Below are 25,292 nucleotides of genomic sequence, written 5' to 3'. Positions count from 1 at the left end.
TTTATTCGTTCATTCACATATATGCACCATAAACAGATTCCAATACTTTGGAAAGAAATAAGCATTACTGCTAAAATCTTATATGCATCTTTAAGTATACTTGGATAGCAGACTATTAGAATTCAATTCTTCCTTTAAAATCGTGACTACTCTATGAAGTTCTGAGGGTTATTTAGTGAGTCTTTTTTTAAAATCTCCCTCATTTTATCTTCCTGAGATTTCTGTTATGTGACTTAACAATATCACATATATAAATACTCAATGTAAAAATTGAGCAAAGGTATAGCTTTAAAAGTGGATGCAATTTTAATTGCTTTTTAACACATACTTTACTATGTAAACAATTGAAAACTACTGATGAATTTCTATCAAACTGAAAGTCCTAGAAAATTGATACTTGTGATCCTTTTAATACTATCCAACAACTTTGAAGTTCATGTTTTCTTAGTATTTAAATTCTAAGCCTTTTTATTGCTGCAAACTTTGGAATTAGAAACATATTTTGTAGTTTGAAAGATGAATATTTGAAATAGTTTTTTATAGGACATTCTTCAAATGTAAATGTTAAATAATATATTTATTAAAATAATTAAAACATTTTCATTTTGTTGGAGTTGAACTTCATTTAGGTGAGCAGTGCTATTTTCCCTATTTGTTGATTCAAGGCGTCTTGTGATTAATAATTAAAGCTTATCTTTAGTAGTTTCATATAGTTGACCAATAAATTATTGACTTTTAATTATACTTGCTTTATATATAATTTAAATTTGTGTCCAAAAAAAGTTATCTCCTGTATTCATCCTGATCCTGTTACAACCTCAAGGGAAAAAACTAATTTAATGATTTAAAGAAAATGTAGGACTTAGCTTGTTATTCAGTACTAGAAGTTTTATTTTCATTTCATGCAATGCAAAGTACATTGTTTCCTTCAATCAAAGTACTTTGCAATGCTCAGCTTTTACCTCCAATAAAAGGCTTAATAAAATATACATCTTTACTTATGAAACCTAGCTGAATGGAAAGGTATGAAAAAAAATGAGAATCAAGCTTGCATTATGTGTGCGTGATGTTGAACAGTGGTTATACACTGTCCTAACCGAATCTTTACATGGGGTGTAGTTACATGCTGTAGAACACTGTTGGAACAGCAAGAGATTTATTTTTGTGTTTCTCGTCTATGCCACCATTTTTTTTCTTTACCAAACAAGAAGAGATAAATGAGTACAACAATAAAAATAAACCTAGCATTTTTTCTCAAAATACCAAAAATCTTGGATCTAACAAAAAAAACCCATCTTAATTGTGTCTCTGAAATTAGGTTCTATTGTTCTTTTACCTTTTATGATTATATAAATTTTTAATAAATTTATTAAGGCTAGCTATATTTTAAAATGTACTAACATTGTAGTTTACCATACAGATAGTCTTTGTCAGCAAATTTGAAATAAATCATTTGTAATTTTATATCCTGTCTACTGAATTCTGTAATATTCGTTATTTATGCTTTATTTTCTTCTATTTTTGCACAAAGAAGCGTAATATCTCCTGGATAACATGAAACAAAATAAAAGAACACAAATTGCATGATATTTTGGAAATTTTTGAAATATGGTATATATATTAGTATTAGTTGGTAATTACCTTATTCCTTAAAGTTTTTCCCAAATGATTCTGCCATGTGATAGGACAGAAGGAAGCTGGTGGTTTTGTTTGGTTAGTTGTTGTTTGGGTTTTTTGGTTTATTTTTTGTTTTTAACTGTTCATGTGAAATTTAGTTTGCAGATGGTTCCAGTTAGTGTAGATTCATTATATAACTTGTAAGTGTATGTTTACCCAATGTGGGCAAATATGTATTAATATGATGTTAGATTTTCCATGAACAAAATAGCCTTTTCAACATATAAGAAAATAGTTTTTATAACAAATGTAGTTCACTCCTGCCTAGTAATTTATACCAGTTTTCTTAGGGGACAGAAATGGATCAAAATAAAAGACTTTTTTTAGATTAGAAATTTTTATTTATATGTTATAGCAAAAATGACACCCCTTGCTACTAAAAGTAACTATGCTACATGTTTTTTTCCCCTCTTGCAAATCAATAAAAACTACATATAACAGACATGGGTCACTGCCCCCACTTGGGAGACCCAGACCCAAGACTCCTGGCTTCCGCCTGGACCAATCCTGGTAGTGGTAGCATTTGAGGGAATGTGCAATCAGATCAAAGACCAGAATCTTTCTCTGTCCTTTTCTGTCTTTGTCTCTGTCTCTCTGCCTTTCAAAAAAAGTGACTTTTCAAAAACTCTAAACAACTAAACAACTGACATTCATGTTACTTCATCAGTATTAACTTAATGAAATATGATTGTTTTTCAAAATAATTTGTGCTGCAAAGTAATGTCATAGAAAGAACTAATGAAGTATTCACCAGTAGCCCCCAAACTGAAAGCACACAAATCATTTCAAAGAGTAAGTTCGAACTGCACTTAAGATTTTTTTCTGTTCTTATAAAAATGACAGTCCCCTGATCTATGTAACAAGCATTTAAAATTAAATCGATTTTTAAAAATAAAAAGGAAAAAGAAATAACTACATGTTTTAGAATATACTGAATTTTACCTCCTTACCTTTAAATCCATTTTGCATGGTCCAACTGACAATTCCAACAATAGTATTGCATTGTAATAATTTCACCCCCCAAATGGAGGGGCTATTACGTGAAAAACCTTATGAAATGTGGTTAAAAGTCAAAACTAGAGAAAAATTCCCCGCAATCAAATGCTATCTTGCCACTTCCTTTATTCTCTACTTCTCATCTGTGAAATTCATATAATAGCACCTTGTAAGAAATAAATCAGTGTTTTTAGAATACGCTCCAGAATGTAATAAATTCCAGGTTAATATTAGATTATATTTATTTTAGCTTTTAAAAATGTAATTCAACTAATTTAAAGAAGAAATGTTATTCTCAAATACAGCAAATGGCCCAGCCGACAGCCAAAGATTGGTATTGGTTGTTTCTTTTTCAGTCTTGGAATGGTTTTGTAATGAAAATCCTCTTCATAAAATTACAGTGTCATTTTTTTAGTGAGAATGCTAAGCCACTCACTGCACAAAATCAATTGTACTGCCAATGTTTTATTACTGAGAAAGAAGAAACAGTAGCAGTAATAGTTTTCAGATTTTTTTATAACCAGTGCTTCATGTTGTAGTGTAAATCTGAAAATTTTTTTTGTAAACATGAAGTACCATAGTGATTTAGGAAACAGAATTAGATTCTGTAAAGGAGCATGTTTAAGTTTTCAAAAATAATCTGTAGCATTCAGTTAATTACAAATTTCTCATGCAATGATATAATTGTTTTTAAGATTTTATTTTTTTTTTATTGGAAAGTCAGATATACAGAGAGGAGGAGAGACAGAAAGTAAGATCTTACATCCAATGACTCATTCCCCAGGCGGCCACAATGGCTGGAACTGCACCGATCCGAAACCAGGAGCCAGGAGCTTCTCCCAGGTCTTCCACGTGGGTGCAGGGTCCCAAAGCTTTGGGCCATCCTTTACTGTTTTCCCAGGGCACAAGCAGGGAGATGGATGGGAAGCGGGGTGGCCAGGATTAGAATCTGCACCCATAGGGATTCTGGCACATTCACGGCGAGGCGAGGACTTCAGCCGCTAGGTCAGCACGCTGGACCCTATGATGTAAGTCAGTGATGTCAAAAATTATAGATAAATTTATCTCAAACTTTAGCTAAAGAGAGGAGAAAAAATGATGTCAGCTTATTGATTTATGTGCATTTATTTATTTATTTACTGATAAAGTTGAAACTACATGACATTTATTAAAATATATACCCCACATGAAAACAACTAACTCATATCCTCTACTCTTGCTGTGATTAGAGGAAATTAACCACAACTGGTTTGTGTTGCTTGCAATGCTAATCTCATATCTGAAATGAATTCTTAGTTTTATCAGTAGGCCCATTAATTTACTGTCCACATAACTAAGTTTCGGGTTTTGTTTAACCCTTTATAATTGCTAACAAATTATCCCCAGTTCACTAGATCAAACAACACCCTGCTTACAGGTCCCTGCCAGGCTGCCCCCCTCCCAGGTCCCTGCCAGGCTGCCCTCCCCCCTCCCAGGTCCCTGCCAGGCTGCCCCCCTCCCAGGTTCCTGCCAGGCTGCCCCCCTCCCAGGTTCCTGCCAGGCTGCCCTCCCTCTTCCCAGGTTCCTGCCAGGCTGCCCTCCCTCCTCCCAGGTCCCTGCCAGGCTGCCCTCCCTCCTCCCAGGTTCCTGCCAGGCTGCCCTCCCCCAGGTCCCTGCCAGGCTGCCCTCCCCCAGGTCCCTGTTATGCTGCCCTCTCAGTTGGGTCATGGATTGATCACTGCTTCTTGGCAAAATCCTCAGGATTCTCTCTCCATTGCGTAGTAGTAAGATGGAGTCTAACATATATAACCTAATTACAGGGTGACTTTCTCACCTCTTTTGCCAAAAATTAATCATAATAGTAACATTTTACTACAGCTGGCGTTTTCTGTTGGTTTGAAACAAATCATATTCCACCTGTACTCATAGGGACAGTTTATGGGAGATAACACCAGTTAGTGAAGAACATCAGTGCCATCTCATGGTTGTCCCTACCAATCTCCCCAATATCTTCTCCTCTTCCAACTAACGACCTTACTTCCTGTTCTACTGTGAAAATGGAAGCTTCAAAACAGAACTTCCATAAACTCATACCAACAAATACTTAATGCAGCAGCATTTTTTATGCTTATTGTATCTGTGCTGGTTCCATCCCAGAATGTATTACAAGTAATTCAGAAATTCGAATACTCGATTATCTAGTTGCAGCTGTTAGATTTTTGTCATCTTTGTGCCAGGTGAGGGGGAAATCTCTTAAAGCTAAACTGCCTGTGATTTTTGTAAAAATATTAATTTAGCTTGAAAGAGCTCTAGAGAGAGAGCTCTAGAGAGAGAGCTCGAGAGAGAGAGAGAGAGAGCGCACTTCTGTTTTCTGGTTCACCCCCAGATGACCGCAGTGGCCAGCACTGAGCCAGACCTAAGCCAAGAGGCTGGAACTACACTAAGTCTCTCACATGGGCAGCAGGGGCCTAAGTGTTTGTGCAATCTGCTGCTGCTTTCCCAGTTGTAGCTGAATGCCGGCTCAGACGCAGAGCTGTTGAGAGTTGAGCTGGCGCTCTACTGTGAGATTCTGGCAGCTCATCTAGTGGTTTCATGTGCTGCTCCACAATACTGTCCCCCGAGCCAGCATTTATAATCATGTGATCTGCATTCCTACTTATTGTCACAGATAAATTCTCCCCATTTGTATCTAAAACTAGTGATTTTCAGTTGACATTAACCTTGTCCTTTTTCCTTTACTCGAGAACATTTGTTCAGCAATTCTGCCTTCTTTTTCTTTGATGTGTCATATTTTGCTCTACATGGGATCATCCTGATCCATCAAAATGTAAACATATCCCCCCCCCCATCTTAGAGGAATACTCTTAATTTCACATTCCTTCCCAGTTAATGCTATATTTCATTTAGTCCCATGTAGTGAAACTTTACAGAAACATTATCTCCGTTCTGTGCTGTCCAAATTCTGTCTTCTCTTTCCTAAGTCCACTCCCGCCCGGCTTGTTTCCAGCATTCTACCAAACTGTTTGCCAGGGACATCGGCAGTGACCACATGGCCAATTCCAGTTAATTGTTCTCAGACCATATGTTATCTCACTGATCCACAGTAGTTGGTATATCTTCTTACTCCTGTCACATGACGTAAGTGAAAAATAGAGAATGGATGCTTTGTTTATCATAGAGAAGAGAAAGAACCCTTTGCTTCAGGACTGTGTTGTAGGAGCATTAATCCATTCATAGGCACAGATGCCTCCAAACCCAGATACATCCCAGAAGCTTCACTTCCAAACACAGTGGCACCCGGGAGTAAATATGCCACACATGGATTTTAGAGGGAACACAAACATTCAATCAGAGCAAACATGAGCTGAGGAATTTGGATCTTTTGCTTTTCAACCTGCAGAAATGTATTGTTTCCTTTTACATCTAGAATTTGAAATCCCATTTCCTAATTGTTTCCTAAAGGTGTGTTAACTTCAGTCCACATATAACTCAGGTTCACTTTTATTTCCTTTCTAATTTCACAGCAGAACTACAGACTGCACCGAGTTCCCACACTCGATTTTTCCACTAGTATATCTGGGACTTGATACATTCAGTAAGTCTAAAATGACTGTAAAACTTGTTGCTTTAAAAATAAACAGAAGTTTAAATCTTCACCCATACCTCAAATAGTTCATCATTTCACTCAGTAAAAGCAAAAATGTTCAAATTAGCAGCAGGTAGCTTCTAAGATTTATCCTTTTATGAACCTCAGATTTGTTCCAAATATTCACTTTTCTCAGTAAGACCTAACTGACCATCCTTTCCATATTGGAATCTGACTACCTCATCCCCAAAGAATTCGGCCTTAGCTTAGCTTGTTTGTTTTTTTTTCCTACTCACCCATGATAATACTTGCTTGTAGTGATGTTCATTGGATAGTGTGTGTCTCACTCTCCTATAAAAGTATGAGGATGTAGAATGTGTTATTTCTTCTTTAATGTATCTGAAACACTAGCCGGAAGCATTATAGGTCCTGAAGAAATACTGGTTTCTAACATTAGAAGAATAGGATTACTCTCCGTGTTAAAGCTCATACTTTTACAGTTCTTCAAGTGGAATTTTCCATATACCTTTTCTCTAAAAATATGAAACTAGAAAATGATCATTTTAATTGAGTAAAGAACTTAAGCTAATGCAGCATATCCTTCTTTCTTTCCTATGTATTTTACACCTTATAGTTATCAAGAGCAGTGTGAAAACCAGACTATGCTTCAAGTACAATTATTGTCAAAGTTTCCTGACAAAGTACAAAAATTAATTTTTAAATCCTTCAAGATGCATTTGTATAATGTTTTTATAATTTTTTGAAGTGTATTTAAGAGAATCCTAGGATAAAATGGTGAAATTCCGATGTTTTTTAATGAACATATTAAATTTTTTATCATATTTTATATACTGTATCAAATAATGAGCTTTAAGAAATTGCCAGTATGAGGTATAATTTCTTATGGTTCTTATGGTTCTGTCTAGCATGTGTCAGACACCTGTACATGCACAAGCCCTTGCGTATTCATAAGAGTAAATTCAATCAAAACACAGAATTCATATTAATAAATGGAAGACTAACTTTAATTTTGAAAAGAAGTTGTAATATTATAAAAACATTGATTTTTAAGGTGAAATACACATTTATTGAAATGTTTATAGTATCCCCATTTCATGATATTGTTGAAGGAGAAAAAAAGCATGATGATTTTGATAGTCTCATACAGTGGCATAACAATTACAATTGGACAAATAAATAATTACCAGCAAAGAACTATTTTTGGAAAAGATATGTTTACTAAGCTTTAAAATATTGTATAAAACATTGTAGTACCAGGGCTAGCTTTATTGTGTAGTAAGTTTACCTGTGGCTTGTGATATAGCATCCAGCATTAGAGTACCAGTTGAAGTTCCCAGCTGCTCCATATTCTGATCCATCTGGTTGCTAACATGCCTGGGAAAGCAGCTGAAGATGGGCTCAAGAACTTGGGGCCCCTGCCACCCAAGTTGGAGACCAGGTGGATTTCCTGGCTGCTAGCCTGTATCTGGCTGTCATGGCCTTTTGAGAGGTGAATCACCAGATAGCTCTCTCCCTTTCGTTTTCTATCTCCCTCCCTGCCTTCTCTGTCATTCTGCCTTTCAAATAAGTAAATAATTTCAAAAAGGCACTGTAATATTAACACAAACAGATGTATAAATGGTTAGTGAACAGTACAGAGATCTGTGACCCAAATCCAAGCAAATATGTGAGTTTTACTCTATGATAAAGAAAGGCATCATAATTTAGAATTAGAGCTGTTAGACTTTTGGGCACCATGCTGGCTTCAAGTATTGCCACATGCTTCTTAAATTTCAAGCATTATCTTTCATTTTACCATTTATGTTTACTTAAGAAATGAAAATAATGTCTACTGTATACAATCTTGATTCTGAAATGAACCAATCTACTTAAAAGAATTACAACATGACCTGGGTCTAGAGAAATATATAAGCATCACTTTAATTTATTTTAGAAGACAGATTGCTTGTCATTTTGAAGCATGAATTTCTTACCTCGTAATGTCGAAATGAATGACTGATGTCAGAACTCAGACTTTGTCGTTAATTTTGTCAATAGCAGGGTTTTCAAATGGGTTTTCCCTCACTAGTTTTTTAAAGTATGGACAGCTTTTGACCAATTTCCAGTTCTTTAAGCAAAAAGCCAGAACAACAATAAAAGAAACTCTGCAATTCGATTCTCTTTCCCTCTGCTTTGTAAATGCCAAAGAACTTCTTTTGAAGAATACGCTGAGCTCATTAGCTAGTCAAGATGTAATGATTAATCTGTTCTGTATAATATGCTTTAAGAACAATCCTGGGGGATTGGGGAAAGGGCACATCATCCCAGCTTAACTTTTGAAGATAAAAGAGATAAGATAGGGCGTTAACTATACACATTTGAAAATTTTTCCAAGTATTAATATTTAGGTATCTCCATTGAGATGTCATTGATTATAGCGCTCAACCTGTGTGTAGTTTAGATGTTGAAATGAAAATAAGAAATGTGAAAAAAGAAGGATGTTTTAGGCTATAGTGCTGATATACTTGACTGTGCCCTTGAGGTAAATAAAAATCCCTTCCGATAGTGTAAAGAAATCTCAAGAGGTTCAAAATTAAAACCGTAAGACTATTTGATGGAAGTATGGTATTTGAAATAAACATAATTTTCTCATGAAAGAAGGAAATCTAAAGCAAAAAAGAATAAGTTTGAATGTATACACATTTTGGTATAGCAGAACACCAAACTTTTAGAAATCTCTGTGCTATTTCACTGACCAGTTACATCTGTTTATCTTAATATCACAGTCCTTCTATTGTGATTTTTGTTTTGTTAATGTTAATGCTGAGTGGAGCACATGTTACAAATAAATATTAGCAGAAAGCACGATTAATAAGCAAAAAGCAACAACATCTTTGGAAAATATATTGAAGACATGTGACGGTTAATTAGCTTCTCTACATGGTAATAACGCCTGGATTCCTCAGGGTGGGAAAGCAATAAATTGGGCAAAGATTATTAAAAAGCCATTTACAGATGAGAAAATAGAAATGTTCAATAAATATATAAGATATTTAATTGCACTATGCGTTAAGGAAGTGAGACTCAAAATGACAAGGTTTTTACTTTTCTTGGGCTGAATATACAAATTTTTGTTTCTGTGTCAATAACACAGAAATATGAGAATTGATATGTAATTTTGTAATTCAAAATGCTAGCAAGGGCATAGGAAATAAGCTTGCTTCTATTATGTTGGTATAAGAACATCTACATTGCAGTTTTTTTGCATCTCCTATAAGATTAATTCACTAAAGCAGATGCTAGACAAAATATTGCATATTGCGCATTATTTACATTGTCAAAAGTTATAATGAGTTCAAATATATGTTAGTATGTAAACTATCTCATATTACTTATTCATACTATATTAACAGAAGAAAGCTAAATTGCTTGGAAACATTTGACTCTATCACAAGGAAGAAAGCATCTTCTTTTCACACATCCTTGGTGTGATGACAAAGTATGACTTTTTCTGCTTATATGTCTACTTCATTTTCTGAAATGTTAGCTAAGAGGATGCAAAACAGGATGGAAAAGATACTGCAGTTGTGCTACACACGTTTTAAAGAAGGTGAAATGGTCTCGGGGGAAGGATTTGATTGCTTTTGGCATTATTACCTGGATTTGAGTTGCCTGAGTCTTTTTTTTCCTTAGTCTAGGGATGCTTTATGGAGGAGTTCGAGGAAGGAACCTTAGAGAGAGGCTTCAGACCCAGAAAGGCACTTAGTCACTGACAAACTGAGTGGAATTTGTTTCATAAGTCAGTATTATGTTGAATTAAATAACTGTGTAAAACATGTAATATTTTTTAATATGTTAAAATTTGTCATTCCTATCTTTATATAAAAATTACCTCTGCAGAGTCTTATCTGGTAGGTCTAACATGAGACTAGGCACCTGTAACAGAAACATTAGAGAAATGTTTTTTGAAACCTTAAAGTATTTTGGAAATTATTTACTATATAGTAAGTGTGCATTAGTTTATTTTAAAGTTATACCTGTAGTATATAAAACTGTCACTTTTGCTCAAGCTTTGATTCGACAAGACTTTTTTATGAAACAATACATTTTGTTCTTTGAAACACTAAATTGAAAGCATGTGTACAGAATTTGGAAGATACTTTTTAAATTGAGAATAGTAATGGTTTACTAATGAATAAATATAACTTAGTTTTTTATACAAAAGTGATTTTTCAGATAGCATCAGTGGGCTTTGATTATTGCCAAATAAAGGCAGAATTTTTCTTATCTTTGCAATATTTGTATTCAGATAACATTAGTGGTTTGTTTTTTTTAAAAGATTTTATTATTATTGGAAAGCCGGATATACAGAGAGGAGGAGAGACAGAGAGGAAGATCTTCCATCCGATGATTCACTCCCCAAGTGAGCCGCAATGGGCTGGTGCGCACCAATCCGATGCCGGGAACCAGGAACCTCTTCCAGGTCTCCCACGCGGGTGCAGTGTCCCAATGCATTGGGCTGTCCTCGACTGCTTTCCCAGGCCACAAGCAGGGAGCTGGATGGGAAGCAGGGGTGCCGGGATTAGAACCGGCGCCCATATGGGATCCCGGGGCGTTCAAGGGGAGGACTTTAGCTGCTAGGCCACGCCGCCGGGCCCAACATTAGTGGTTTTAAAGAGATTATTTAGCAATATTGTTGTCAGATTTATGGAAAGAAAACATACTAGTGCTTTTTACCCACAGGCATTCTTTGTTAACTTCTAGGTTTGTTCGTAGGCTCTGCTGTACACTAAGTTTTCCATACCTAGTGAGGAAATCAGTTCTCCCTGATGACAAGTTAAAAGTTACACTTTGTCCTGTTCCCAAATCAGTTTAAAAAAACACCATTGAATATCAGATTACGTGGCTTTTAGTCCCTTTCAGTGGTACAATTTTATGTGAAGACATTTATATGTTTAGGAAAAGACTAGGGTTTTCATATTTTCAGATTCAAGGGAATGAGTTCATTAAATAGTTGCTTTGTAATATTACCTATTTTACATACCATGCATGGCTCAGGCATTGGTAAAGATACAAAGAATACCATGTTTAATATTAGCTTATAGGTAGGCAAGTTTGCCATTTCTTGTTGTTTTTGATCTGCTCCTAGATAAAGTTCACTTTTTGTTTTTGCTGCATTAAGAAATTTGATGCCTACTCACTGTAGAATGAAAAATTGTTTTATTTTGTTTTGTTTAATTATGTATTTGGGGAGAGAGCATATGAGCTCTTCAACCCACTGATTCACTTCCCAAATGTCCACCATAGCTAGGAGTTGGCCAGACTGAAGCCAAGAGGTGGGAGCTCAACCCAGATCTTCCAAATGAATAGCAAGAACACAATTGCTCGAGCCATCATGGCTACCTCCCAGGTCTTTATTCTCAAGACTGCCAGTGGTCCGGAGGCAGAGCTGGATATTGGACATGTATTAAACCCAAGTCTCTAATATAGGATGCAAGCATCTTAACCTGCTCTAACCTTGAGACAAAATCTATTGGCCTTATTGTTCTAAATTTGAATCTTAGAGTTAGTAGTTTTCCAGAGGTAACACATCTAGTTTTTCTTTTATCTCTAAATGACTGCTGCTCTGTTTAGCTATATTTTTTTCTTTTTGTACTTAGATGATGCACTTACTCACTTAATCTTTAAAAATATTTTCAAAAAAGAAAGAAATCTTGTTTGATTAGATGACTTCAAACTGCTTTTAAACAAATAAGAATCTTAAAAGTGTGTTCTTACTTGAAAGTCATGAAATATTACAATTGAACTGCTTTAATGCATAACCAGTTGAAGAACCTAATTTTGTAACTGACAATACAATTTGTTAAATTGCAAAAATACATCTATATATAAATGTATTAGAGAACATTTATCTTACATGTAAATGAAATAACATAATTCATGCCATTTTCAGGTTTTAGAGACAATCATTTGTGACTTTCAGACTTTAAATTTTGAGATGCTGAATTACAGGCAGCTTTTTCTTTTTTTTAAAAGATTTATTTATTTTTATTGCAAAGTCAGATATACGGAGAGGAGAGGAGACAGAGAGGATGATCTTCCATCTGATGATTCACTCCCCAAGTAACTGCAATGCCCAATGCTGCACCCACCGATCCAAAGCCAGGAGCCAGGAACTTCTTCCAGGTCTCCCACACGGGTGCAAGATCCCAAGGCTTTGGGTCATTGTCAAATCCTTTCCCAGGCCACAAGAAGGGAGCTGGATGGAAAGTGGGGCTGCCGGGATTAGAACCAGTGCCCATATGGAATCCCGGAGCATTCAAGGCAAGAACTTTAGTGCTGGGCCCTCTTTTTCTTTCTTTCTTTTTTAAATATATTGTCTTTAGAAAACTGTTAGCAGAAATTAAAATATAAGAATTGCATAATCAGTTAGTATAAAATAACAAACACATGCAATTATAATTTCAACAATGTCTTAAATTATATAAAAGTATATCACATCAGTATTGTTAACAAATAATATTTTAGTGGTAAACTGATTTAAAAATTCATGAAAACAAAATAAAAGTACAAATTATGAAAGACTTATTTATAATTAATTACTTGGCCACATAATATTAAATTCAGACATTTTTAAGTGTAGTTGAAATATTACTTTCCATATTACCATATTTAATTTGGTTACATTATAAATATTAATCCACGAGAAAACCCAAAATATTAAAAGGCTTTATATTTCTAGATTAGCATTGTTTTCTAATCTGAAATGTTGTGTTTCCATTTGATATTAGGCTTAATTTCATGATTCTTATTTATGATTTTTTTGTTTAAAATTTAAAAATATTTTTCTAAATCTGTTTTCCAATACTTATCAATATTCATACAATTAGCATTTATTCATATATATGCACTTAAATATCTACTCGTCTTTGTTACACCATAAGAAAAATAATAAAAATAGAGGTGTTAAGACCATTAAAAATCTATTCATTCATTTATTTGAAAAATGAAACAAAGGGCAGAAAAAATATAAAGAGAAGAAAGGGGCTTGAGGAAATGCTAAGAGGGAGAGAAATAGATCTTCCATCTGCTGATTTACTCCCCAAGTAAACAAAATCAAAATAAAAGTTTATTTGTTTTAAGGAAAAAACTCATTTGAAATCCAATATTGGTTGTTCCCTTCACTTCACTCTTAGCTGCATGCAATATTTGTATTATTTAAATTCCACTTACATGTTTATGCATTTAAAAATTTCATATTGGTGTTTCCATATTATTTTATATAAGAGCTCCCTACCATTTAGTATACATGACATTCTCCATGTTTCCGTGTTTTGGATAACTTCCCAGATAGATTGCAGAATGAAATAAGTTAAGTAAAAATCATGCTCATTGCATAAATTTGTGACTACTACAGGGTATTTCCAAAATGCAATCCAAACTGTCACAAATATTTCTTTAAAAAGAAAAATTAATAATTTATTCCATTTATTATTGACATTTAATGTACTTAATTTTGGTTTGAGTAATTTGTTCTGACTTTCATATATTTTATTATCTTGGAAGTTAAATATTTTTCTTTTTTACTGACTTCTTAAATATCATTGTGCAGTAAATTGGTGGTTCAATTTTACCTCTCCCTAGATAACCTTAGCTATTATCACGACTTTAAACTCTATTTCTGTGTTAACTTATACATTTCCTCTGATACAGACTCATTTCCATTCACTTGTTTGCTATCTTCTTACGGTTGTCTGGTAGGCATTTCAGGGTGTCCAAAGTCAAATACCTTTTATTGTCACCTTTTACCCCTTTTCCTGCAAAGCTACTTTAGTGACCATAGTCACTATTTTTATGTTCATAACCTTTTCTTTGTTAAATATTAAATTCAATTTAGAACATTCTATCAAGACCATTGTTACCATATGAAAGATGCAAATACTTCAGATGTACTTTTTTTAACAATCCACAACCAAGTACTTTGAACATTTATGTTGTTACATATGTCCTGGAAGAACATGGCTAAGAAGAGGTTTAAAATAGTAACAAAGATAATAATGGTTTGAAATAATTTTTTAAAACTTGAAAACTGGATGATGATGAAAAATGCGAACAAAATTTCAGTTTAAAAAGTCTAGTTTAGGGCCCGGCAGCGTGGCCTAGTGGCTAAAGTCCTCGCCTTCAACGCCCCGGGATCCCATATGGGCACCGGTTCTAATCCCGGCACCTCCACTTCCCATCCAGCTCCGGACGGAAGATCTTTCTCTCTGTCTCTCCTCCTCTTTGTATCTGACTTTCCAATAAAAATAAATAAAATCTTAAAAAAAAAAAAGTCTAGCTTAGTAAGCATAAAAAAGATCATACCCCAAATTATTTTCATTTTAAAAATAACAGCCTGTCCTGTATAGTCTATCATTTAATACCTTCCTCTTTTCCTCATAGTTACTTATTTCTCAGGGTTTTCTGTTTTGATATAATTATTTCTAGAATATTTATTGTCTTGAAATTACAAGAATCACTGGAAGGGCTGCTCTCCCCTTTCTACTGTTTACCTAGAAAGTATTGAGTTTTTTTTTTTTTCTACTTATTCCAACGTGTATCCTTCTCCTGGACATAATGTGATGTATCTTTAAAACATTCTCATCATTCACCAGAAAAAAGAAAATAATAATGATGCTTCAAGGGTAAAGTGAACTAATGTGATGAGAGAGGGGGAAAAAGAGTGTAAACTTCTGGAAGAAGACAAAAATTAGTACAATTGCTTTGAAAACTTCAAAGGGCACTTAATGTTTGCTGTTAAAGATTTGTTCTTTTACTTGTTAGGCAGAATTTACAGAGAGAATCTTCCATCTACTGATTCGCTCCCCAAATGGCTATAACACCACTGCGACAGCTGAGGCTGGGCCAGACTGAAGCCAGGAGCCAGGAGTTTTTTCTGGGTCTCCCACGTGAGTGATAGGGGCCTAAACATCTGATGGGAGGATTGACTTGAACATCAGCTCCGAAGACTGATGAGATCCCCACCATTTTACACTTGCTACAGCTTTAACTAGTTACTTTCCTTGGGTTTCAGTACCCTTAAGTTTCAGTTTTGATTTCCCTCAGGTTTCTCTTTCCCTTAGGTTTCAGTTCCTTAAGTTTTGGTTTCTTAAGGTTAGGTTTTGGTTTGTTTAATTTCTGAAATTTTCGGCTCTTTAGTCTCACGCCCCATCTTGTTCCCTGACAGCCCTATCCACCAATCCCTTGTGGATCCATAACCATGGCCCCGCCTACCACCACATCTACCAATCCCTGTGTGACCCTGTGCTCCCAGTACCTGCCCCTGGGCTATAACATGCCCCCTCTTTCTCTGGGTTCTCTGCTGTCCTGCTGTTGGTGTTCTGCTGTCTCTGATCTCTGTTCTGGGCTCTGAGCTCTAGACGCAACTTTGTCAGATCTCCCCACTCTTAGTTCTCTTGGTTCTCAGCTCTTCGTGCTCTCTGCTCTGCTCTCTACTCTTCTCTTTCTCCTTTGCAGTCCCCTCCTGAACTATGGCAAGAGATCTCTCGTTTTGTCTCCCTGCTCTCTGCCTTCTCCCCCTTCCTGTAGCCATCTTCCTCTCTCCTGTTTTCTCTCCCTTTCCCACTGCTACGTCTCCAGCTGGAATAAAGAACTCCTGTGTGACTCTCTCCATCTGGATTCTTGGGTTAATGGCCAAAATTCCTAATGCTTGGGCCATCCTCCCCTGTTTTCCAGGCCATCAGGATGGGAAGTGGAACAGCCAGGAGTTGAACAGATGTTCAAATGGGATGTGGCAGCTTTACACAGGCTATGCAAGCTCCAAGACACTTAATCTTACATTGCAGGTCTTTTTTGTGCTAAAAACGCTATTGTTTGAAACAAGGAAAAGGAAGGGAATTAACTGCTATCAGTTAAGGCCTGTGGTTATGATTCAAAAGAAACTATAACTTGAGCCATTGTATTGATCTAGGGCACAATTTGGTATATGTGCTGCTGAAGCGAGCACTAAGGCACAATTTGATCAAGTAAACACAAGTATGTTTGTATTGTAGACCTTTTGAATGAACCACGTTTTGTATCATAATGAAACCCAGACGCAAATTTAAGAGTAAGAAACTGAAGCTGGTATTGTGAGTCAGCGGGCTGAATCACCAGTTATGACTTCAGCACACCATGATGGAATGCTGGTTCAAGTCCCACATGCTCTTCAAATTTAGCCCTGTACCCATTGGCTTGGGAAAGCAGCACAAGAGGCTGGAACAGGTGGACCCTTTCCACTTTTATGGGAAAACTGAATACAGTTCCAGACTCTGGATTTGGTCCAGCCTGACCCTGGCCATTTTTTCCATCTGGGAAAAGAACCAAGAGATGTCTCTCCCTCTTTATGTCACTACTTTTTGAAATAAAAAATAAGAATTACAAAAAACTTTAAGAAAAACACAGTATCACAATGAAAATTTAGGAAGATGACATTTAGTGACTGTACATCTGTTGATTTCATTAGTTTTTTTTCGTAAGATTAAGATAGCTGCACATTTATATTTACAAATATTTAAATATGTGATAGGGTATTTGGTTTTAGACTTTACAAAGAATAGAGACAGTTATTCTTGGCTTAAGAACCAGTCATACATTTATACACATGAGCACACAAACACGTTAACACACACAGATGATGTAGTCATGAGATCTTCAGCAGTGTATTATTTATTTCTTATACATATCCAGATGTTTTTTGCTTTATATTCTTAACAATTATCTGCTTAGAAACTTCAATCAAATGCAAATGTGAAACGCTAAATTAAATAAGGCATTTTTCTTTAGGAAGGTTTGATTTTGTAAGAGATAAATATCTGTTGAGCTGCAATCAGCATTCATTAAATAACATAATAGAAAACGTAGAAAAATACTTTGACACTTCAAATTTTAGGGAATCAGGTTTGACTTTTCAAAGTACGTTGTATTTAAACTGCTCTTGCATGACATGTAAGCTTTCAACAAAGATTTATGAACAGTGTGTGTACATAGATAACCTTCCAGTCAGTTGGAACAAATGGAAGAACAAAAACGAGGACAGAAAAACAACTAATATAGACTGTAGTCAGGAACCTGTCATGCAAGATGAAGCTGGAAAAACAAGTTAGGGAATTTTGAACGTCTACAAAAACAGTATAGATAATTCAGCGGCAGATTTAAGGGGTGCTCATTGAAGGTTTTTTTTTCCATAATGTTGCAATAAATGCTCATCAACAAGTTTCTCAAATTGCATGATTTGGTAGATGGTGAATTGTAAGTGATCTGACAAGGATTACATAATTTCCCAGTGAGACGTCATATCTCAACTACCGATTCTTGAGACTATTATACCACAGTATACTTCACTTAGAATTTTGCAGTCAGTAGGACTGCACAAAAGCATTTGGAGAGGTGAAAATACCAATGGGCACATAACAGAATGTAAAAATCTAGGGAGTAACAGAAATCGCAGATGGCTTTCAGGGTTAAAATTTGGGGCTGGCAATGAGTAGAACAAAACCATACATGAGAAAAGACAGCATGTGCTTATGATGACAGGTAGATACTCCTGTGAAACATGTTGCCTGTATTAAAAGTAAGTAGATTAGCGACAAGTGCCATCGCTTGTGGTACCAGACTCTATTGGAGTGCCTTAGTTCAAACGCTGACTCCTCTTCCGATTCCAGCTTCCTACTAACATATAATTTGAAGAGGTGGGGGGACCACAGGTTATTGAGTTCCAACCTCTTGGCTTCAGCTTGGCTAACCCTGGCTGTTGTGAGAATCTGAGTATTGATCCAGGGGATGGAGATCTCTCTTCACCACCACTCCCTTCCCTGTTCTTTTTCTGTTTTTCAAGTAAACTAATACAGCATTTTATAAACTAAGTCGATTAAACAGGCATGTAGAGTTGTAAGAGCTGATTTTAAAATCTGTGTAGGTACTTGTATTCTTGAAGCTGTTTTTCAATCTTGTCAAATCAGTACATTTTTGAAGGCTATTATTTTTGTACTTGAAGTCTATAATCCAAAGAAAGGATTATACATTTTTTTCAATTTTCTTTGGGTGAGAATTCAGTAAAATCCATCAGAGTAGGCAGTTGCATCTCCAGTGGACACTACTAACTAGCCTTAATGCCCAATGTTTAATATTTAGGGAAGTGGAAGATATTTTTCCTAATTAGTCTGTGTAAGATGTATCTTGATAAAAGATAATTTAATCTTGACTATTAGGCATTGAGAAACACGCTATTGTTTTGGTAATATGTGATATTAATAAGAACACAAAATACTTTTAGATGCTGCTTGGTCATTTACAGATTATAAAAATTCAACTCAAAGAGACTTATATAATTGGCTTTGCATCAAGCTATATTCAAATACCAAAATGCTCTCAGGTTTTCTCTCATTCAGTTTCTAGAACCTCTTTTAACTTTTAGCTTTATTTTCAGTCTGATTCATTCTCTTTTTACATTATGGCCAGACTTACACTCCCTTATGTTAGGAACACAAATACCTCCATCTATCTTCCTAACCATTCTCTGGCTAGGTCTCACTGTACTCCCCTGTATTGTGTGCTGATCCCATATAATTGCTAGAGATGAGGAAAAAGTGACATGTCATACCTGGATGGTATTTATTCCTAGCGGTAGGGAAAGACTATCAGCCCCATGCATAGCACATACACTAAGAATAAGCAAGAGTGTTTTTGAGTGCAAGCCTTGAGGTTCTGTTGCCAGAAGAGGAGATGTTATATACCAGCTTTATGAGTGACTGAAGATACAAGGGAGTGAAATAGGAGATACCCTCTACTGACAGGAATTTCTGTTTATATGAAAAGTCACAAATAACTAGGATATAATGCAGCAACCCCAAATAATCTATACTGTTGACTGAGAAAGATGTCAAATTACGCTGAAATTTTCTTTTTATCTGTTTTTAGGTTACATTTTATGGAACAGTTTAATAATTTTCCTGACTGGATGATGAGGAGATATGATGCTTATGGATACTGATTCCTCTTTAGCTCCAAGTCCATAATTAATTAGAATTCTTATTTAGCAGAAGAGCAAATTTATTTATCTTAATGTTTATTTTTAGTACATGCCCATATTAAAACTGACCTATGCAGCAGTTGTATTAATCACCATAAGAATCTTAAAGAAATTATTTTATGATTGCAAACACAGAAATAGTAATTTCACTATCATTTTTCAAAAGATTTATATATTTTACTTGAGAGTCAGAGTTGCAAAGAGAGGGAGAGACAGAACGAGAGATCCTCTGTTGGGTGGTTCACTCCCCATGGCCCCAACAGCCAGAGCTAGATGTTCCACAGCTTGGAATTAGGAGCTGCTCCTGGGTCTCCCACAGTGGCGCAGAGGCCCAAGGACATGAGCCATTCCCTGCAGCTTTCCCAGGCCATTAGCAGGGAGGTTACTACCACCTTTTAGGAATAGAAGAAAAAGATTCTACAGGTTAAATGTTGCTAATCTAAATATACAAAATCTGGATATCACAGAATCTAAAACTTTTTAAGCACTAACATAATGCCACGAGTGGAATATTGTGTAACTAACTTACTGTGATGTGTGACAGCCAAAACACAAGCATACTCAAGTATAATACAAATTACTTTCAGGCTGTGTATGTAAGTTTTATATCAGACATAAATAAGTTAAATGTTTAAACTTAGGTCCTACCCCTAAGAGTTTTCAGTACCTATATATACATATTCCAAAATTTAAAAAACATAAAGCAGTTTGTATAAGGGACATTCGACTTGTAGTAAGCTTAATTATGTCATTATCCATGATCTTATATCTATTTGATTTGCCAAATAAGTGTAAGTCTAGAATAAAGAAATTTAGGTAAAGGCTATTTTACTTAATGTAATTATTTAAGTAGGTCAGTGTTATTAACGTGGGCTTAGATTTGTAACAGGAAATCTCAAAAAAAGAAGCAATACTTGACAAATTTATGAAGCTATTTGATAGTTTAAAAAGAGAGTTTGTTGGTAGTTTAAAAGTGTGAAAGACAGCCAGTGTTGTTGCATAGCAGGGTATAAGCCACAGCTTGCAACACGGACATCTCCTACTGGAGTGCCAGTTTGGGCCCTGGCTGCTCAGGTTTCTATCCAGGTCCCTACTAATACACCTGAGAAGACAGTGGGCCTCCACCCATAGGGAAACCTTGATGAAGATCCAGGCCTGGGTCAGCCTAGCCCAGGCCTGGCTCTTCTGGGTGTTTTGAGAGTGAACCAGGTCAAGGAAGATCTGGTCTTCCTTCTCTGTCACAAATAGGTAAGTCAGACTTCAAAACGTGAAAGAGATTTAGATACGTATGACTGCTGTCTTTCAGAAATGTTCTACTTATTAATATAAAGAGAATAGTTATGATATATGAATATCATAAGTACAATTCCAAGAAGATAACCACACTTCCCTCACTCCCCTGTCCTCAGTCCGCAGTCCTGCCTTCTCTCTCTCCTCTCTTCATCGAGTTTCCTAAGACATAATTTTAATTCATTGCATATTTAGATTTATTTTTCATTTGCCACAGATCATAACTTTGAACAAATAAAAAGTAAAAAGACCCCAATGAGAATTATAAACCAAAGTGACCGTTTCACTGATTTTCTTACTTGTTCTTTCCATTTAGACTTCTCTATACTCTTTGTGTCATTTTTTGCCAACATATTTAAGATTTTATTATGCTGTCATGTTTACACATGTATTTTGCTCCATCTGTGAACTTTTTAAAGACTGTGTCTCTCTAGCTTCCAGTACGGGCCTGGGTATCTCAATAGCGACTCTCAGATCTAGTTAACCATAAATTAAATGGAGGGGAATGAGCATTTCTAACTGTGAGGAACAGATTTGAATTGGTCATATAGATGTTACACAAAATAATTTATGTGCTGTTTTAGATTCAGTTGTTAGCTTTACACCCCTAAGTTCTTTAGAAATAAGGGTATGTGTTTATGTAAGTGTATTATCAGGCTACATTAATAAAAACAAACCCATATTTGTAATTAAAGTTTGCTCTTTATCATTGCATATCATTTTTTAACAATGCAGAGATTTTTCCTTTGGTAAAATCGTATGCCTATATCTAAGAAATGAACAGAAAGGCCATCTTACTTTGTGTTCCTTCTCCCTTGTTTCCCCAGCAGTATTGAGTCTTTCACCATCTCTAAGCCCCCACATTGGTGTCTCCTTTCTTCTTCACCCTAGCCTAAATATAAACTGTAACTATCATGCTACTTGTTTTACAACATTATGCAAATGAATTGCTTTCCTTTTTGTTCCACCTCCTTTCCAGAAGGTCTGTTTCCTGCATATGGTCATATTACATTAATAATTGTACGGAGAGATATAAACACAGCTACTTCAATTCTTCAGAGATAAATGACAGTTTAAGTCCAGAAGTGATTTCATGTCCTGGTATCCAAAGTAAAATTTAATAACCTATTTCTTTATTAGTCACTATACATATTTACATTTATTAAATTAAGAATGTAATGACTGCATTTTTATTTCTTTTAATTTCTTAATATCTGTAATCTTATACAGAATTGTCTGTTGCCCAAGGTTAGGAAACATATTATATTTCAAATACTAAGATATGAGCAAATATCTGTTCTTAAATCATGGCACACCTTTATTTCATATGTATGTGGGCGGACAAATAAGCCTTAGCAGCAAACTTTTGCGACCTATATCAGTATGAGATAAAATCACATTTATGATTGATAGGTGTTTTATCTAAGAGTATTTCAAATAATTAAAAACAAATTCCAGAAAGTAGTACTAACTGCATAAAAACATCTTTACTATTAAGATAGTTGATATGACGTGGTGCCATTCTTTAATTTGCAAAGACGTAGACCATACAGATGATGTTTAGTTTTAGGAAAAGTTGATGTATTTCAGAGGTATATGTTGTTTCAGAATGTTTGAAAAGCAGAAAGAAAGAAAGCTTAGTAAAGAGAAAAATAAACTTCTGAAAACAATCTCTTGTCTAGGATTGTCAGTGTGAGGCCCGCATTGGTATATTGTCTTAACCACCAGTCCTCACTTTAAAAAAAATCCATAAACAGAATAGAGTTTGAAAATAATGCATAACATAACAGAAATTAATGTATTACCTTCATGCATTTTATAAAAACTTAGGATGTTCTTGTAGAGGTGTTACAAAATGATAAATTTTAATATTTATTATAAATAACCTGTAGGATTTCCCCCAATATGAACTTTCCCTGTTTACTTTTATTCCTGGGTTGCCATCATGTGAATCAGCAGTAATATTACAGCATCATATAATGCTAGATATTTTTATATTTTTATATTCTTGATTTATTAATACATTTTCCATAACATTACATTAAGGCACTATACTTTGCCAGCTCGTAAATGTTTTCAGGAGCATTAGCATTTTATCACGAGTATGAATTTTAGAAAAAAATGCTTTTTTAAAAACATAACCATATTTAATACTGAGAGACTTATATCCTTATATTTCTCAATATTTTTGTGCATGAAACAGGATTGATTCAGATTTTTCGTTATGATTGGCATAGTGAACCATCATGATTTCACTTTCCGCTTATAACATTAGTTTTTCAAACAAATAACTTTCTACAAAAAAGAAATCTGGACAAAACACATGTTAAAAAGTACTACTCCATCTAATTCTTAATGTACAATGCAAATCAGAGGGTATAAGGAATATGTTTGACATCCGTAAGAAATATTTCCAAAAAATATATTTCCATAAAATTAGATGATCATAAAATGTATTGCAGCAAAACAAATTTTTACCATGATTATAAATTATATGCACGAAGAAAAATAGAGAAGTTTGCTTGTGTGTGTGTGCAAACGAGCAAGAGGCGACCTCATTAGAATTTGCATTATACTTCCCTGTTTGCTATCATTTCCAAGTGCAAAATTGTAGAAAATGCATGGCTGTATTACTAAAAATAAAACTTTACTCAGATTTAACCTTTAAAAATAAAATACCAAGTCTGCTAAAATTAACTAATGAGTCTGCTCAAATTTCAATAAGTTCTATCCCCCTGTCCACTTTATTATCTGGAAAAGGAAAGGAGTTGACTTCAGTGCTTTGTCAGTGACACAACAATCCCAAGTATTGAGCTGTAGAACCTCATTGTATGTACCTTCATGCTACCAAAACGAAATTCCAAATTCTAGTAACTCTGCTTTGATCTGAGAAAGTTATGGAAAATTCCATATTGACTTTAACCAAATCTACTGTGTTTGTGCTTTGGATGTTTCACAAGAAATAAACAAACACACCTCTCCTTCAAATGTTTACCCTGGTTTCTTGTAATAGCCCATATGACTGCAGGAATTCTTCAGTATCTTTTGTAAATAGAGTATCCCTGTTTTTTAAAAAGTGAATTATGTGCCTAATCAATAATACTAATTTCGCAACTGTGGCTAGATAATGTAGGTAGTATAATTCTCAAATAGCTGTAACATACACAAAGCAATTGGAAATTCTAAAATCACTACTTATTTGGAAATCCCGTTTATTTTTTAAACTTAAAAGTGTCGGTGTGGTAGAAAAATTAAATATTATTAATTATTTTATTGGTCTTCATCTCAAAAACAATCATGAAACTATATTTGTGAATAATAAATACCAATTATGAGATGAAAAGGAACATGAAATTAATGTTTTGAAGGCACTCAAGGTAAAAATTTTCTACTGTTATCTATTACATTTGCATTATAATCCTGCACTCTTTGTTTTTATGGGTTTTGAGGAAAAGTATTTTTTAAAGCTTTAGTAGGTGAAGAATAATCAACAGCCTTGTGATTTTGGAGCTATATAACAATGTTAACAAGTGGTGTATAATTATGCTTCCTTTTTTAATGTGCTAATTTCTTATTTTTCACTGCCAACTGCACAGAGACCTAGAAATTTTTGTTGAATAATTTAGTTCTGAAAATTGCTTTTACCTTTGGAAATTTTAAATTTAAAGACAACTGAATTAAACTATGATAAAAGCCACTTTTAGTTGTGATATTTGTCTTTCATAATTATGTTTAAGTTAGTTTTCAATTTGTTTTGCTTTTTCTAGGATAGCAAATTAATATAATGTATATGCACAAAGCAGAAGTATTATTTATACGTATTTTTTTTAATTACAGGTAAAGATTATAGTTCCCAACAGCACAGCAGGTCTGATAATAGGGAAGGGAGGTGCTACTGTGAAGGCTATAATGGAGCAGTCAGGGGCTTGGGTGCAGCTTTCCCAGAAACCTGATGGGATCAACTTGCAAGAGAGGGTTGTCACTGTGAGTGGAGAACCTGAACAAAACCGAAAAGCTGTTGAACTTATCATCCAGAAGATACAAGAGGATCCACAGAGTGGCAGCTGTCTCAATATCAGTTATGCCAATGTGACAGGTCCAGTGGCAAATTCCAATCCAACCGGATCTCCTTATGCAAACACTGCTGAAGTGTTACCAACTGCTGCGGCAGCTGCAGGGTTATTAGGACATGCTAACCTTGCTGGCGTTGCAGCCTTTCCAGCAGTTTTATCTGGCTTCACAGGCAATGACCTGGTGGCCATCACCTCTGCACTTAATACATTAGCCAGCTATGGATATAATCTCAACACATTAGGGTTAGGCCTCAGTCAAGCAGCAGCAACAGGGGCTTTGGCTGCAGCAGCTGCCAGTGCCAACCCAGCAGCAGCAGCAGCCAATTTGTTGGCCACCTATGCCAGTGAAGCCTCAGCCAGTGGCAGCACAGCGGGCGGTACGGCGGGGACATTCGCATTAGGTAGCCTGGCTGCTGCTACTGCTGCAACCAATGGATATTTTGGAGCTGCTTCTCCCCTAGCTGCCAGTGCCATTCTAGGAACAGAAAAATCCACAGATGGATCAAAGGATGTAGTGGAAATAGCAGTGCCAGAAAACTTAGTTGGTGCAATACTTGGCAAAGGAGGGAAAACATTAGTGGAATACCAGGAGTTGACTGGTGCAAGGATACAGATCTCCAAA

The 25,292-nt window shown here is 35.3% G+C and overlaps 1 protein-coding gene across 3 annotated transcripts in view; it reads left to right on the top strand.

Moving 5' to 3' along the window:
• The window catches only part of NOVA1 (NOVA alternative splicing regulator 1), a 141,068-nt gene that overhangs the window by 110,229 nt on the left and 5,547 nt on the right, over positions 1 to 25,292 (top strand). For 2 of the 3 annotated variants that reach the window (XM_004584733.4, XM_058666282.1), the window contains exon 5: positions 24,435 to 25,292. This exon is cut by the window's right edge and continues 5,547 nt beyond it. In XM_004584733.4, coding sequence (XP_004584790.1) covers positions 24,435 to 25,292 — 858 coding nt within the window. Of the gene's footprint in view, positions 1 to 15,061; positions 15,187 to 24,434 lie in introns of all 3 variants that reach the window. The other variant, XM_058666283.1, reaches the window with a different exon arrangement.

This window comes from Ochotona princeps, chromosome 6 (genome assembly GCF_030435755.1).
Source record: "Ochotona princeps isolate mOchPri1 chromosome 6, mOchPri1.hap1, whole genome shotgun sequence".
Lineage (NCBI taxonomy): Eukaryota > Metazoa > Chordata > Mammalia > Lagomorpha > Ochotonidae > Ochotona > Ochotona princeps.
This window is presented reverse-complemented; position numbering and strand designations above follow the sequence as displayed.